Source organism: Carlito syrichta, unplaced genomic scaffold (genome assembly GCF_000164805.1).
Source record: "Carlito syrichta isolate Samal-C Ts95f unplaced genomic scaffold, Tarsius_syrichta-2.0.1 Scaffold305794, whole genome shotgun sequence".
Lineage (NCBI taxonomy): Eukaryota > Metazoa > Chordata > Mammalia > Primates > Tarsiidae > Carlito > Carlito syrichta.
In genome coordinates, this window is record NW_007249890.1 from 711,471 (window position 1) to 724,081 (window position 12,611).

Sequence of the window (12,611 nt, forward strand, 5' to 3'; positions counted from 1 at the left end):
AATGACTGCAGATTTCAAGATTAACTGGACAACCTCCCTTGCTCTTAGCCTCATCTAGTGAAATGTCCATGTTCCTTTGTACTCAATGGCCTATTTCTTTCCTTAGTAAAACTCTAAAGCTCACTGAATGCATAACTGATGGAGATGCTTTTCTGGGCGATTTAGATAATTAAAAAGTACTATACTCTGACAGATTAATATATATATATATGGTGTGCACACTTTATACACTTTCCTAGCTTAGACCTTTACAGAAATTGCCTAGAAAAAGTAAAACAGATAGTTTTTAACCTTTTATCCGCCCTGGGAAGGTGTGAAGTGGATCAAAGAGGGTAGTGTGAGAGGGCAAAGGAGAAATTCAGGCTTAGATAATTCACAAACTGAATAATTGAGTATTGACATGTTTGGATCATTAAAAAAAAGTTAAGATTTTAACCAGTTATTAATTAGAGAATCATGCATGATCCTGGGAACTTGCTTTTGGCTTTAAAACAGGAACCATGATTAGGAGATGGTTCAAGCTGGCTTATCTGTTGAGATCTTTACCAATTTGCTTTTCAGACCATTGGTGGCTTGAGAACAGGATGGCCTTAAACCACACGGCCCTGCCCCAGGATGAGCGCCTACCACACTACCTTCGAGATGGGGATCCTTTTGCTTCCAAACTTTCTTGGGAAGCAGATTTAGTGGCTGGCTTCTACCTAACAATCATTGGTAAGCTTCCCTCATTCTTCTGTGTAAAGGCTGCTTTAGAAAATTCACGGGTTGTTATACTGATTGTGTAAAAAGATTTCAACATTTAAGTGGATATTTTAGTGAAGGTAGAGAGTGGGAGGGAGGCAGAAGATGGGGTGGGATTATGACATTTAATACATGTTTTCTAGAAATGAATATTGCTAGGGATAAATATCCCATTGATAATCAAAAGAAATCTTATAGTAAAAGTATTTACCGTGAGTCTGTATTTCATTTTGGTTACTTTGGTAGTAGATTTATCTTCAAATACCAAAATTAATGACAATGATGTCTTATTTAAACAGAGTGCTTTTACTTTTAAAAAATGCTTTTGATATAGTCATAAGGTTTTAGACTCAAATGGACTTAAAAATCATCTAGTTCAGCCTCTTCACAATTGAGGAAATTCAGTGGTGCCGTAGTGCTCCAGTGACGGTAGACATGTTGAGCTTACCTCTACAAAAGTTGCATCATGACAGCAGAGCTAAGTCACTTGGTGAGCGTTGAAAAAAATGTATGGGTGATCACTGGAAGTCAGCCCAGGGTCAAAAGATCTTTGTGATAGTCCACAAAGGGGTGTGTCTGCTTCTAGACTGCACTATCCCATGCAGTGACCCTTTGTGGCTCCTGAACAGTTGAACTGTGACTTTTCCAACTGAGATGTGCTGTAGTGTGAATATATACAATCTACAGAAGACTTAGCACACAAAAAAGTCATATTAAAATATCTCATTAATAGTCTTTGAAATTTAAATACATGTTGAGTTCACAATATTTGGGATATTTTAGGTTAAAGAAAATATATTATGCAAATTAATTTACCTATACATTTTTTACTTTGTTTAATGTTGCTACGAGAAAATTTTAGAATACATATGTGGCTCGCATTTCTGGCCTACATTATATTTCTACTGGACATCACTAATCTAGACAATTAGGATTTAACTACAATACTTTTCTTATATTTAGAACTGCTGTTTTAAATTTGGGTGACCAGTGTGCAGGTGGGTTATGTCTTTAGGTTTGTCTGCCTTTAATCTTTTCAGATGTTGGGTCAAGCTTGCTCTCTTTCTCTGTTTCTTTCTCTCTCTTCCTCCCTTCTTCCCTCCTTCCCTTTCTCTCTTTTTCTCCCTCTCTCATCTATTTGTTCCTGGCTAAGAATTTCATTTAACCTCCTGAAATAGCAAAACTCATTAGAAAAGTCTTGATATCCCTCTATGGTCAGTGCTTGAGGCAAAAGGAACCCATGCGATTGACTCGAATTCTGCTGTAAAGTGATTCCCTGGGTCCTTGTCTTTACTGTTAGGTAGTACTTTACTAATTTAAATTCTATTTCTTATAAATGGATCCCCATGTCCTTTCAATACAAATATATATTGAGCAACCACTTTTTTCCACTGTTTTAAGTTGCTGGGAATAGAACAATGAATGAAACAGGCAAACACTTAGCTGGACCAAAGATTTCTTGTAGTAAAACCCATATTGCATTTTTATTAAACTTAAGTACTTCCAATTATCAGAAACATAAGTATCTTATACTTTGAATTTAATATATCTCAATCACTTGCAATAAATAAATTAGAAAGTAACATCTTTAACCCGACAAATCTCTGCAGACAACAGACAACAGGAAAGGGTATTAGTCCATTCCCAATCCTAGCATGAAGGATTGCAGGAAGAGAGGCAACCAGGGTGGATAAATCAGGAGAATTTCCCACCAGATGCATGTAGCATTGGAAGGAAAATCCGCAAACATATTTAAATGGATTTGTTGTGATGTAGCCAGAAAAAGAGGTCCAAAAAAGTCCCCAAACAAGGGGAGCATCAGTGTGAGGGGTGGAGCCAAAGGTATGTTATGGAATAGTCATTTGGGGTACGGAGAGGGTTGGCTGGAGGGGTTTGCACTTATCCTAGACCCAAAATTGGGCTTGGTCCTGTGTCTTGTTTTCACCCTCCTTGGACAAATTTGTGTAGATATGTCCAGATTCGTTTTTAAGGAACCAGAGCAAAATAAACAACATTCCTGGTGAACTTTGTTAAATATTAGAAGTCTTAGAGAAAACTGGAACATAACAACATTAATATGAGTTTGGAATACAGGAGAAATAAATTAGGGAGCCATTTTCCACTTTCCACACTTTTACTCTTATTGTAAGTAGTGTATTAACAGTCAATATATACAATTTTTTGCCTTCATAAAAATAGGATCTAGGATTTTGAATATAAAAATGTCCCCAGCTTAGTCTTCACCTTCTTAATCTTGTTTTTCTTCCATTAGCATTAAAAATAAATGTGCTTTCTCCTAACACTCATCTATAGATAAGGTTGCTTGTGGGAATAATTTACATGCAGCACATAGAGAGATGACTATATATATATATTTTTTGCTAATGCTCTTGGCACTGAGTAAAACCCCATGAAGTGAGGTTAGTAAAGCCAATCCAAGAAAAAAAAGTAAGAAAACAAAAGAGTCTCAAAACAGATGTAGACAGATAAAGGGTGTTTAAATAAGCCTTGTGTATTGAATACATATGCATACTTATTGCTTTTATTCTTTTTATATACAAAGTAAATGGCATTAGTTTCATAATTTTTCAAGCCATGTTTTCACATTTTACTTTCCCAGTGGGCTGTGTTAGCTGGTTTCCTTTAATGAGACATAAGTTTCATTTTAGTTGGTTTGCTCTAGAACTCCATAATCTCTTCTATTTCCTCCTCTTCTGCTTTAAGAAAGCTAAAGAGGTTTTAATGGACCATGAAGCAGCTCTGACTCCAGGGAGTCGGAATTTCCTAAGAGCACAATGCAGTTAGCTAGTTGCTGGTGGTTTCATACCATCAGCCGAAACACACATTTCTTTCTTTGCCCCCAAAATGAATTGTGGTGGAGGAGTAGAAATTAAAATAGAAAAATCTGGGTTTCTCCTGTTAATACTCTCCTTATTCCTTACTACTAAAGGCAGCTGTACCAGATTCTCATTTATACACAGCTACACTATGAAGCAAGAATTCCTGAAGAAATCTACTCTACATGTTAAGCTATGGAAGTAGGTGTATTCTTTTCTTAAATAAAGTCAGTAGGGATTGGGTCTTTTTGGATTTAAACTGGGTTTGTAAGAACTTTTGAACAGTTTCATTGTAATGCCAAAGTCACTTAGTCATTAATAAAAGGATATGAAAAAAGTGGGGACACACTTCTGCCATTGTTGGTAGTTTTTGTGGGTTGAGGGTCACTTTCTCTCCCCTTGGTGGGAGGGGGAGTGTCCATGTTATCTGTTGTCACCCACTTACCCTTGATACTTAGTTCAGTAGTAGCTGAAGGATATCCTGTCTGCCAGACACCCAGTGTCCATGTCTCCTCAGGAGGCGAAAGTCCTGGGATCTGTCTCCGGGAAGTGACCCTTTCCTTGCAGGTGGCTACGCTAGCCTTATCTGGCCTCTGCCTCTCCTGAACGCTGGAGCTCCCTCGGGAGTCCGCGGAAATACTGAAGGCACACTCTTTGGTTGGCTTCATCTTCAGAATTTATCAAGAGCCAAGGGGCAACCCTATTTATCAGAGGGAGGGAGTTCTATAAAGCCAATAATCTATAAAAATGGCTGAGGGAAACACTCCACCCTGGAGGCCAGTACAAGAACTGACCATGGGGATTCCCACACCCTCCTGAGCTTCACTGGGAAGTTAGCAGGTCCTTTTTCTGGGTAAGTTCAGCCTTACAATCCCTGACTCCTGTCCCTTTGGAGGCAACCCATCCCTTGCTTGTCACTCACAACTCATGCTTTTTATTTCATCTTCTTAATTTAGATTTTTATTTAGAGTCCTCTTACTACCCTCCAAATCTATGGTGTCCATTTTTGAGATTGAGAAGTGTTTCATATCTGAGTGAACTCTAAATCCTAGTTTTAACAATGGGAATTTTTATTTTTCCTTGTAGGGATTCTGTCCACATTCGGAAATGGATATGTCCTTTATATGTCTTCTAGACGAAAGAAGAAGCTGAGACCCGCAGAAATAATGACTATCAATTTAGCAGTCTGTGATCTGGGGATTTCAGGTAACATAGACACCCCATGTCTTTGTGGGTTTAAATTACTCCCCCTTCTAAAGTACGCACTGACTTAGAGGTCACCCCCTTGCTCTTCCTTCCAAATCATTCCCACATTCCCACTTGCTCTTCTTTCCAAATCATTTTTCAGAGTTTGTGGTAAGTCAATAGAGTGCTGTTTGACTAAAGAGATCATTCATTTGATATTTATTGAGTCTTTTCTAAGGGCCAGATATGTTAGAGCCTGAGGACACGATTTGAACTAATATGTGGTACCCAGAACCCCTCAAAGTGTAGCGGGTTAAATGATTCATAAATTGGAACCTAAGAGGTGGACTCCAGGCCACTGTTTTAACTCCTTATACCCCTCCAAATCGTATGGGAGTTTGCTTAAAATAAACATCGAAGGGGTGGAGTCTTGAAAGATAAATGACAGTTATAAACAATCAAGAGTTGACTATAGGAAAAGGGAAGGACTGCCCCGCCAATAATATATTTAATCGTGACTTAGGGGCTGATGACAAGCATAGGAAGTTTCTGGTTCAGTGGTTCTCAAACTTGGCTGTACAAAAAAAAAATCACTTGGGGAATTAAAAAATACTCATACCTGGATTTCATACAGACATTTTGATTTAAGTGATTGAGAACACGACCTGGGCATCAAGATATTTAAAATGAGAATCTCCAGGTAAGTTAATGTGTGACCAGAATCGAGAACCATTAGTTTCTTTAATGTTTCTTTTGCTTCTCTGATAATCCAGCAAGCATAAGTTGGAATAAAATTTCTCTTTAACTATACTTTGTTTTAAAAAAAAGTGAATGACTTTAGGTAAACCATTCTTCATTTTCTTTTTAAAATTCCAGGACTGCGTAAATGTACTCTAATCTGTCTTTGGATCCCAACATCTACTATTTAGCTTACAGTGTTAGGTTATTATAGTTGGGGGAATTGTGTTTGAACTGGATACATCAGATCTTATTTACCACCAGAAACTTGTTAGCGGCTTCCCACCAAAATCCTCCTTTTAAAAATGTTTTCTTATATTTGTTTCTCTCTTGTTAATTGCATTTTTCTGACACTGCTGGTTTTTAAAACAAGGCTCAATAATAATCCTCTACCTATTGAGTCACAACCACACAGCGGTAGGTATGTTGTTCTTTTGTTGAGACTTTGGAAGACCTTGGTTGTTTGAGAAGGCTTTACTCAGTACCGAGAGGCTTAAATGTCATGAACTCTTACAATACATACATGTACACATTAAGAAGACCATGACATACCAGGCCCTTTTCTGTGAAACTAATCTGGATGATTCCCAGGGAATGTGTGAGGCTGCAAACTGGCTGCCATTTTGTCTAGGGCCACGTGATGGCAGTGTCGCAACATAAACGATGGCTTTCCTGGTGAGGTCATTCAGCTGACCCGTGAAGACGCTACCTGGCACTGAGCGTAAAATGTCTGAATGAAACCTGTCATTCCAGCTACATCCTTCACCAACGAATAGCACCAGACTCTTGCTTTAGGCTGAATTATACTAGGCTTGAATAAAATAGTCCTAACTTGGTCTGATACATTCAAAAATGCTTTCAACCAAGTACATCTGCTCTAGAATTGCACAAACACCTCATTACTCTGCTTATGTTTTTAGAGTAATTTGCTAGAAATCATTTTCTTTCACGTGACAGCTTTCTATAATCCAGATTATTTTTTTCAACTTCTATTGTATACTTTCCCTTCCAATAAACCTTAAAATTTTGTCTTTTTAACTTTTTTATTGCTCAATTATATTATATCATAAGCATCTTAAAACAGCACATCTTAGAGACCAGAGGTATGACATCTATGCAACTAATACTTGCTGTCTAAATACCAATGACTCCTAGTCATGTACACATATCAGAATAACACTGGGATTAAAAAAAAAATGCAATGTCTGGGCTCACTCCAGATAAAGTAAAGCAGAATATTGGGGAGCTAGGGTCCTGAACATTGATGTTTAAAGCAAATCAAATCAAAGCAAAGCAAAACAAAGCCAAACAAGACAATCTTTTTTGTGATTCTAACGTGTAGTCAGGTTCAGAAGCATCTACTAAGTGGGGAGAGAGAGAGAGAGAGAGAGAGAGAGAGAGAGAGCAAGAGAGGGAGAGAGACAGTCCAGATGACATCCCAATGGTTCATACAATGCTCCCCTAGAAGAAAGCTAGAAACAACTTGCTAATCAGGATTCCAGGCATAACAGGCACTGCTTTCACTCCATTTGGTCATGTTCACATGTCTTTTTGCTGCCTTTAGTCATCCACACAGCTGACACCCACCTCAAGTCTTTGAGTCTGCTGTCTTCCCTGCCTTGAATCTAGATGACTTCTAGATGTTTGCTCGGCTCGTCTCCCACTGACTTAGGCATCACCTAAATGTCACATCTCACAGAGGTCTTCCCTGTCCTCTTATGTAAAACAACAATTTCTGTCTGTCTCCTTTCTCTGCCTTATTTTTCTTCACAGCATCAATCACTATCTATCATTCTGTCAGGCCACATCTTACACAACAAACGTGTGTGTGTGTGTGTGTGTGTGTGTGTGTTTCTGTCTGTGCTCCCTATTAGAACATAAATGTGTCAGTCACAATCTCTACTTTGTCACCTTGCTGTGTGCTTGTTACATAGTAGGCATTGAATAATTAGGTTGGATAATAATAGACCTCCAAACAGTTCTTTTTCACTGTTTTGTCACTTACGATGGAGTAAGAGTCGCTAGAATTAGGAGACCTTCATACGAGGGTGCCCAGTCTAGCAAGTTAGAGAGTAGCACTGTCTAGATAACCAGAGGAGAAGTGTGTCTAGCTTACAGAAGGCACTCAGTAAACATGTGTCAATTGAACAGGAACCCCCTTCAATGTTTGTATACCAAGGAGAGGCACACCTGGGAATGGTGGGATCAAGCGCTTGCAAGGCTGTGACTATCAGCTACTTAGTTTTCCTAATGCATTAAGGTTAGGGAACCTTCTTTTGCTGTGTAGATCACATAAAGGCTTTGATGTACATCCTCAGCATATTGTTTTTAGGGAATGAGAAGACCAAATATAATAGCTGGATGGGGAGAGCTGCAGGGCATGAATTAAAAGTAGAAAAATGCTTTCTAAAAAGTTAAAAAAATTCTAGGAGGCCCAAGGAATAAATTGTCTAAATTCCAGAAATCTGGATCTGGTTGTAAACAGATTGAATCCAACATTTACTAAAATAACTATATTGTTTTTCAATAAAATATAACTAAACAGAACAAGAAAAAAGAAATAAAACAAACAAAAAACAGAAACGGAAGAAAACATGTGGAAATGAAATCTGGTTGTTACATTAAAATAAAAGATTTTAATAGATGGTCTCTAAACATTGTTTTTTAAAAAACAGTGGATTATTTTTCTTTAACAAAGAACATGGGCCGGGCTCGGTGGCTCAGCCTGTAATCCCAGCACTTTGGGAGGCTGAGGCAAGTGGATTGCCTGAGCCTGCGGGTTTAAGATCAGCCTAGGGAATTTGATGAGACCTCGTCTCTACAATTAAAAAAAAAAAAAATTAGCCAGTCGTGGTAACGCACACCTATAGTTCTGGCTACTTGGAAGGTTGAGGCAGAAGGGAGCCCAAAAGGTTGACGCTGGGGTGGCCGTGAGCGTGCCACTGCACTCCAACCTGGGCGATGGAGTGAGATTCCAACTCCCCCAAAAAGAATGTGACTTAAAAACTGAATATATAAAACAGGTGAGAAAATATCTTTCTTGATTGACAGAAAGTGGAGGATGGAGCGCTTCTTGCTTAATATCTCTCTAAATGACCTACCTACCTCCCAGTCAACACACACACACACACACACACACTCACACTCCTCTTAGATGAGCACCATGGACTCCCTGGGCTCTAACCAGGAGCAAATGAACATTGTTGGACCATCAGGGTTCTCTCCTAGTAATCGAATCATATTCTTTCTCCTTCTTTATCTTCTCCCATCCTATTGCTTCCCTGGGAAGACTGTCTGGGCTTTCTTAAGGTCTTTATATTTATTAATAATAATAACAAGGAAATAGCAAAAAACCAAATAGTAAAAACATACAGGAAAAATTCAAATTTCCAAGAAAGTTATCCACACTATTCTGTCAATTGTGCTTGGAACTCAGGGCAGCTTCCTCTTCCAGCGCACTTTCTAATTTCTGCTTGAGTGCTTTCAATCTACTCCTCTGCAGAACTCACAGCGGTTAGTTTTCATGCTTCCCTAATTAAGGCTTTCTCTGATAGATCACCTCTCCTTTTCCCCTCTCAATCCCTTTCACAGACACTTAACTTCTAAAACATAAGGTTACCTCCGGGTGTTAGCAACCAAGTTCCCCTTTTCATTTTAGGAATCCCATGCCCTACACACGCAGACTCTAAACGCCTCGCTTAGGAAAAAGGATGGAAATCACCATTTTGCATCTTCTTTTTTGTCTTTCTCCTTTTATTTTTCTCCATTCTCCCCTTCCTCTGTTTTTTGAGACAATTTTGTAAAGTTATTATTAAAACAGGTTGTATTTGTTCATGGAATATAATTATGTTTCAACAACACAAATCTATTAATAATCTGTATTAACAGATTCAACGAGGGGAAAATAAAGCCCTTATGGTCAATTCAGTAAATATAAAAAAAAACATTTAATAAAACTTAATGGCCAGGCTCGGTGGCTCAGCCTGTAATCCCAGCACTTTGGGAGGCTGCCTGAGCCCACGGGTTCGAGACCAGCCCGGGCAAATTGGCAAGCCCTAGTCTCTACAATAAATCAAAAATTAGCCGGGCATGGTAGGGCATATCTGTAGTTCCGGCTACTTGGAAGGCGGAGGTGGAAGGATGGCTGGAACCCAGGTCAATGCTGGGGTGGCCATGAGTATGCCACTGCACTCCAGCCTGGGTGACGGAGTGAGACTCCAACTCAAAATAAATAAAATAAAATAAAATATAATAAAACAAAGCTAGCCACAAGACACAGATGGCTGCTATGATCACTGCTACTCGACATTGTACTGAAAATCCTAGAAATGGTAATACAAGAAGAAAAATAAATCAAGTGAGCTAAAAACTGTAATTAATGGTAGAGCATGAGCATATGTAGAAATATATCACCAGTCTTTGAATTATCTGACTTGGGCAGCTATTCTGATAGGATGTATGTATGTTACACACATTGGTAAGGGTTCCTTACAACTAATTACAATTTAGTTCAGGACAGATATCTTAGTTTTAAAAATTCTTCCTATTCAAATGAGACCATGTTTTGTCATTCATAGAGCAGCATTTTCTAAAGGATAATTAATGTAATGTATGCAAGGTTCTGTGGTGGAATAGGTTTGGAAAATTCCATAGCACACAGAGTTAGTTACTCTTCTGACTTTTGGAAATTTTTAGAGCCCTGAATTTTGACTGCCAAGAATTGTGTTTAGCAGGTAACTTTGCCCAGTTGTATTTGATTATGTAAATACTTTCGTTTATTTTTATCTTTATTTTTGGAGTCCAACTCATTGGACCGTTGCTCTGCAGAACCTCAATTTCTGAATGAAGTTTCTGAAGTTGAATGAATGTGGAAGTGCATTGTACAAAAACTGTATTCTATTAATACCTTTTGATCCTCATACTTGAATGTCTAATATTGGAGGGAGAAAAAATATGGAGTCTTGGGCACTGTAGGGAGGAAATCAGTGTAGAAAATTATTCTTGAAGAGGAAATCTTCTCTCAGAGATTTCACTGTGGATACATTGGCCCTTTCTCTTGATTTTCAAATGAGTGGCCTCAATGAGACATTAACATTGACCAGATTATTGTCACATCTCCTGTATTTCCTGAAGCCAGGTTTCTTTGAGACAGTTCTTTATAGTAATAATTACTTTAAAATTTTTCTTCTATATCTTTTCACTATCATTGGCTATTGGAATGACTGAAAACCTCTCTGGGTAGTTTCAGACTCAGTTTATCCAACAATAATTGCCAAAATTGTATCAATCTAGACAGTCTGTGCAATCAATGGTATGTGTGGGCATTCACATGTGCCCTGTGCTTCAGGGGAGGAGGGGCCAGGTGAATTAAGGTAGGTGGGAAATTTTCACTGGAGGTTCTTGGTGCTCTAGTTATAGGCAAACCGTTCACCATCATCTCTTGCTTCTGTCACCGCTGGGTGTTTGGCTGGATTGGCTGCCGCTGGTATGGATGGGCTGGATTTTTCTTTGGCTGTGGAAGCCTTATCACCATGACTGCTGTCAGCCTGGATCGATACTTGAAAATCTGCTATTTATCTTATGGTAAGTTGGCAGGTTTCTCATTTCCTGATATTCAAAGCTAGGTGCATTGAGTGTCAGATCTGTACATATTTTACACAGGTAATAAATGAATATTATTAATAACCTCAGAGATCAAGAGTATTTTTATGTATAGCCTACCGTGTTCTAATGTATGTTTAAGGATTTTAATCTATGTCAAAGTAAGTTTCTTTTAATACTACTTTTATAGGTCATGCCTGGAGTTTGGTTACAGTGCTTTTAAAAAGTATCATTTTCTTATATCAAGTGTGTAAGCCTCCATCATGTTTTGCCATGCAAAGAAAAGAAATAAGATGCATCGAAAGGATGTTAGTTCCAAGGTGTTTGGCTGATTCCCCACATAGGAAGTGTAACTCTAAGAAAAGCTGTTTATGATTCTCTCTCAGGACTCAGGCTCCCTATGATTTCAGAGACCAGGAATTTCAAAAAGTTTACTTCCAAGTTAGAGAGTTCATCTCCAAGTTTCCTGTAGCTCTTCCTGCACGAAAGAACACATATAGAAATATCACTCAACATTTTTTTGTCATATTGGTAGGTAGAAAGGTGAGTGACTAAGAGAATTGGTGAGGGTGAGCCAGCAGAAAATAAGCAGAAAATAAGTTTTCAGAGCCTTATCTATATGTATATATATAAGTATATATATATTTATATATATAAATATGTGTGTATATATAAAGGCCCAAGTACATCCCTTTCAGGTTCAATAAATTCCCAGAGCCCCAAGAAGCAAAAATTCTAAAAATTATTTTAAATTATTTGACCATGATCTCATATAATTTTTAGAATTTTTACTTCTTGGGGCTCTGGGAATTTATTGAACCTGAAAGGGATGTACTTGGGCCTTTATATCTCATATCTAGAACCGGGTACAACCAAGGAGTAATACTGACTTTCTCTGTATAAAGCTGCTTTGATAGTTAATTTGTCAATTAGAGTGGTTGAGACAGATGACAAACTATGGGGTCAGAGTTTGACCTAGAGATTGAGGTGGAAAAAAAATCAAGTTGACCTGACACTCTCAATGTGGTAGTATTTTCCTTTTTATTTTAAAAGTTTACAATCCCCAAACTCCAAGGAAACCATGCATGGGGGAGGGACGTGAACCAACCTCTTCAAGATTCAGTACTCATTTTTAAAATTTGCATCCCCTTTTTTAAACATTTAAAACTTCCAATAGAAATAGCTTGAATCAAAATTTCCAATAAGATTAAAAAAATACAATTATACATATTCTGGATGACATCATAGTCTAATTCTTTTTATAGACTTATTTTTTTGTCATACTAAATAGATTTTAACTACAGATTTTATAGATAAGAAGGCAAACAAAGTTTAACTTCTTGAGAGTATTTGAGGAATACTAAACTTTGATGCCTCTGTTTTAAAATATTTTCTTGAGTTTAGGCTTTGTGTCAATTAAAGAAATGATGTTGCCCGCTGCCAGAATCATTGCAAGGCGTAACACCATATGGGAACTGTATATTTTCCAGCTTTTTCTAAGGGTGAACA

At 37.9% G+C, this 12,611-nt stretch overlaps 1 protein-coding gene across 1 annotated transcript in view; it reads left to right on the forward strand.

Annotated features, from left to right (window-relative positions):
* Window positions 1-562: 562 nt before the first annotated feature.
* Window positions 563-12,611, forward strand: part of OPN5 (opsin 5) — a 42,947-nt gene continuing 30,898 nt past the window's right edge. The window contains exons 1-3 of the mRNA XM_008062681.1: window positions 563-714; window positions 4,665-4,784; window positions 10,914-11,084. Coding sequence (XP_008060872.1) covers window positions 585-714; window positions 4,665-4,784; window positions 10,914-11,084 — 421 coding nt within the window. The 5' untranslated portion in view covers window positions 563-584. The remainder of the gene's footprint in view (window positions 715-4,664; window positions 4,785-10,913; window positions 11,085-12,611) is intronic.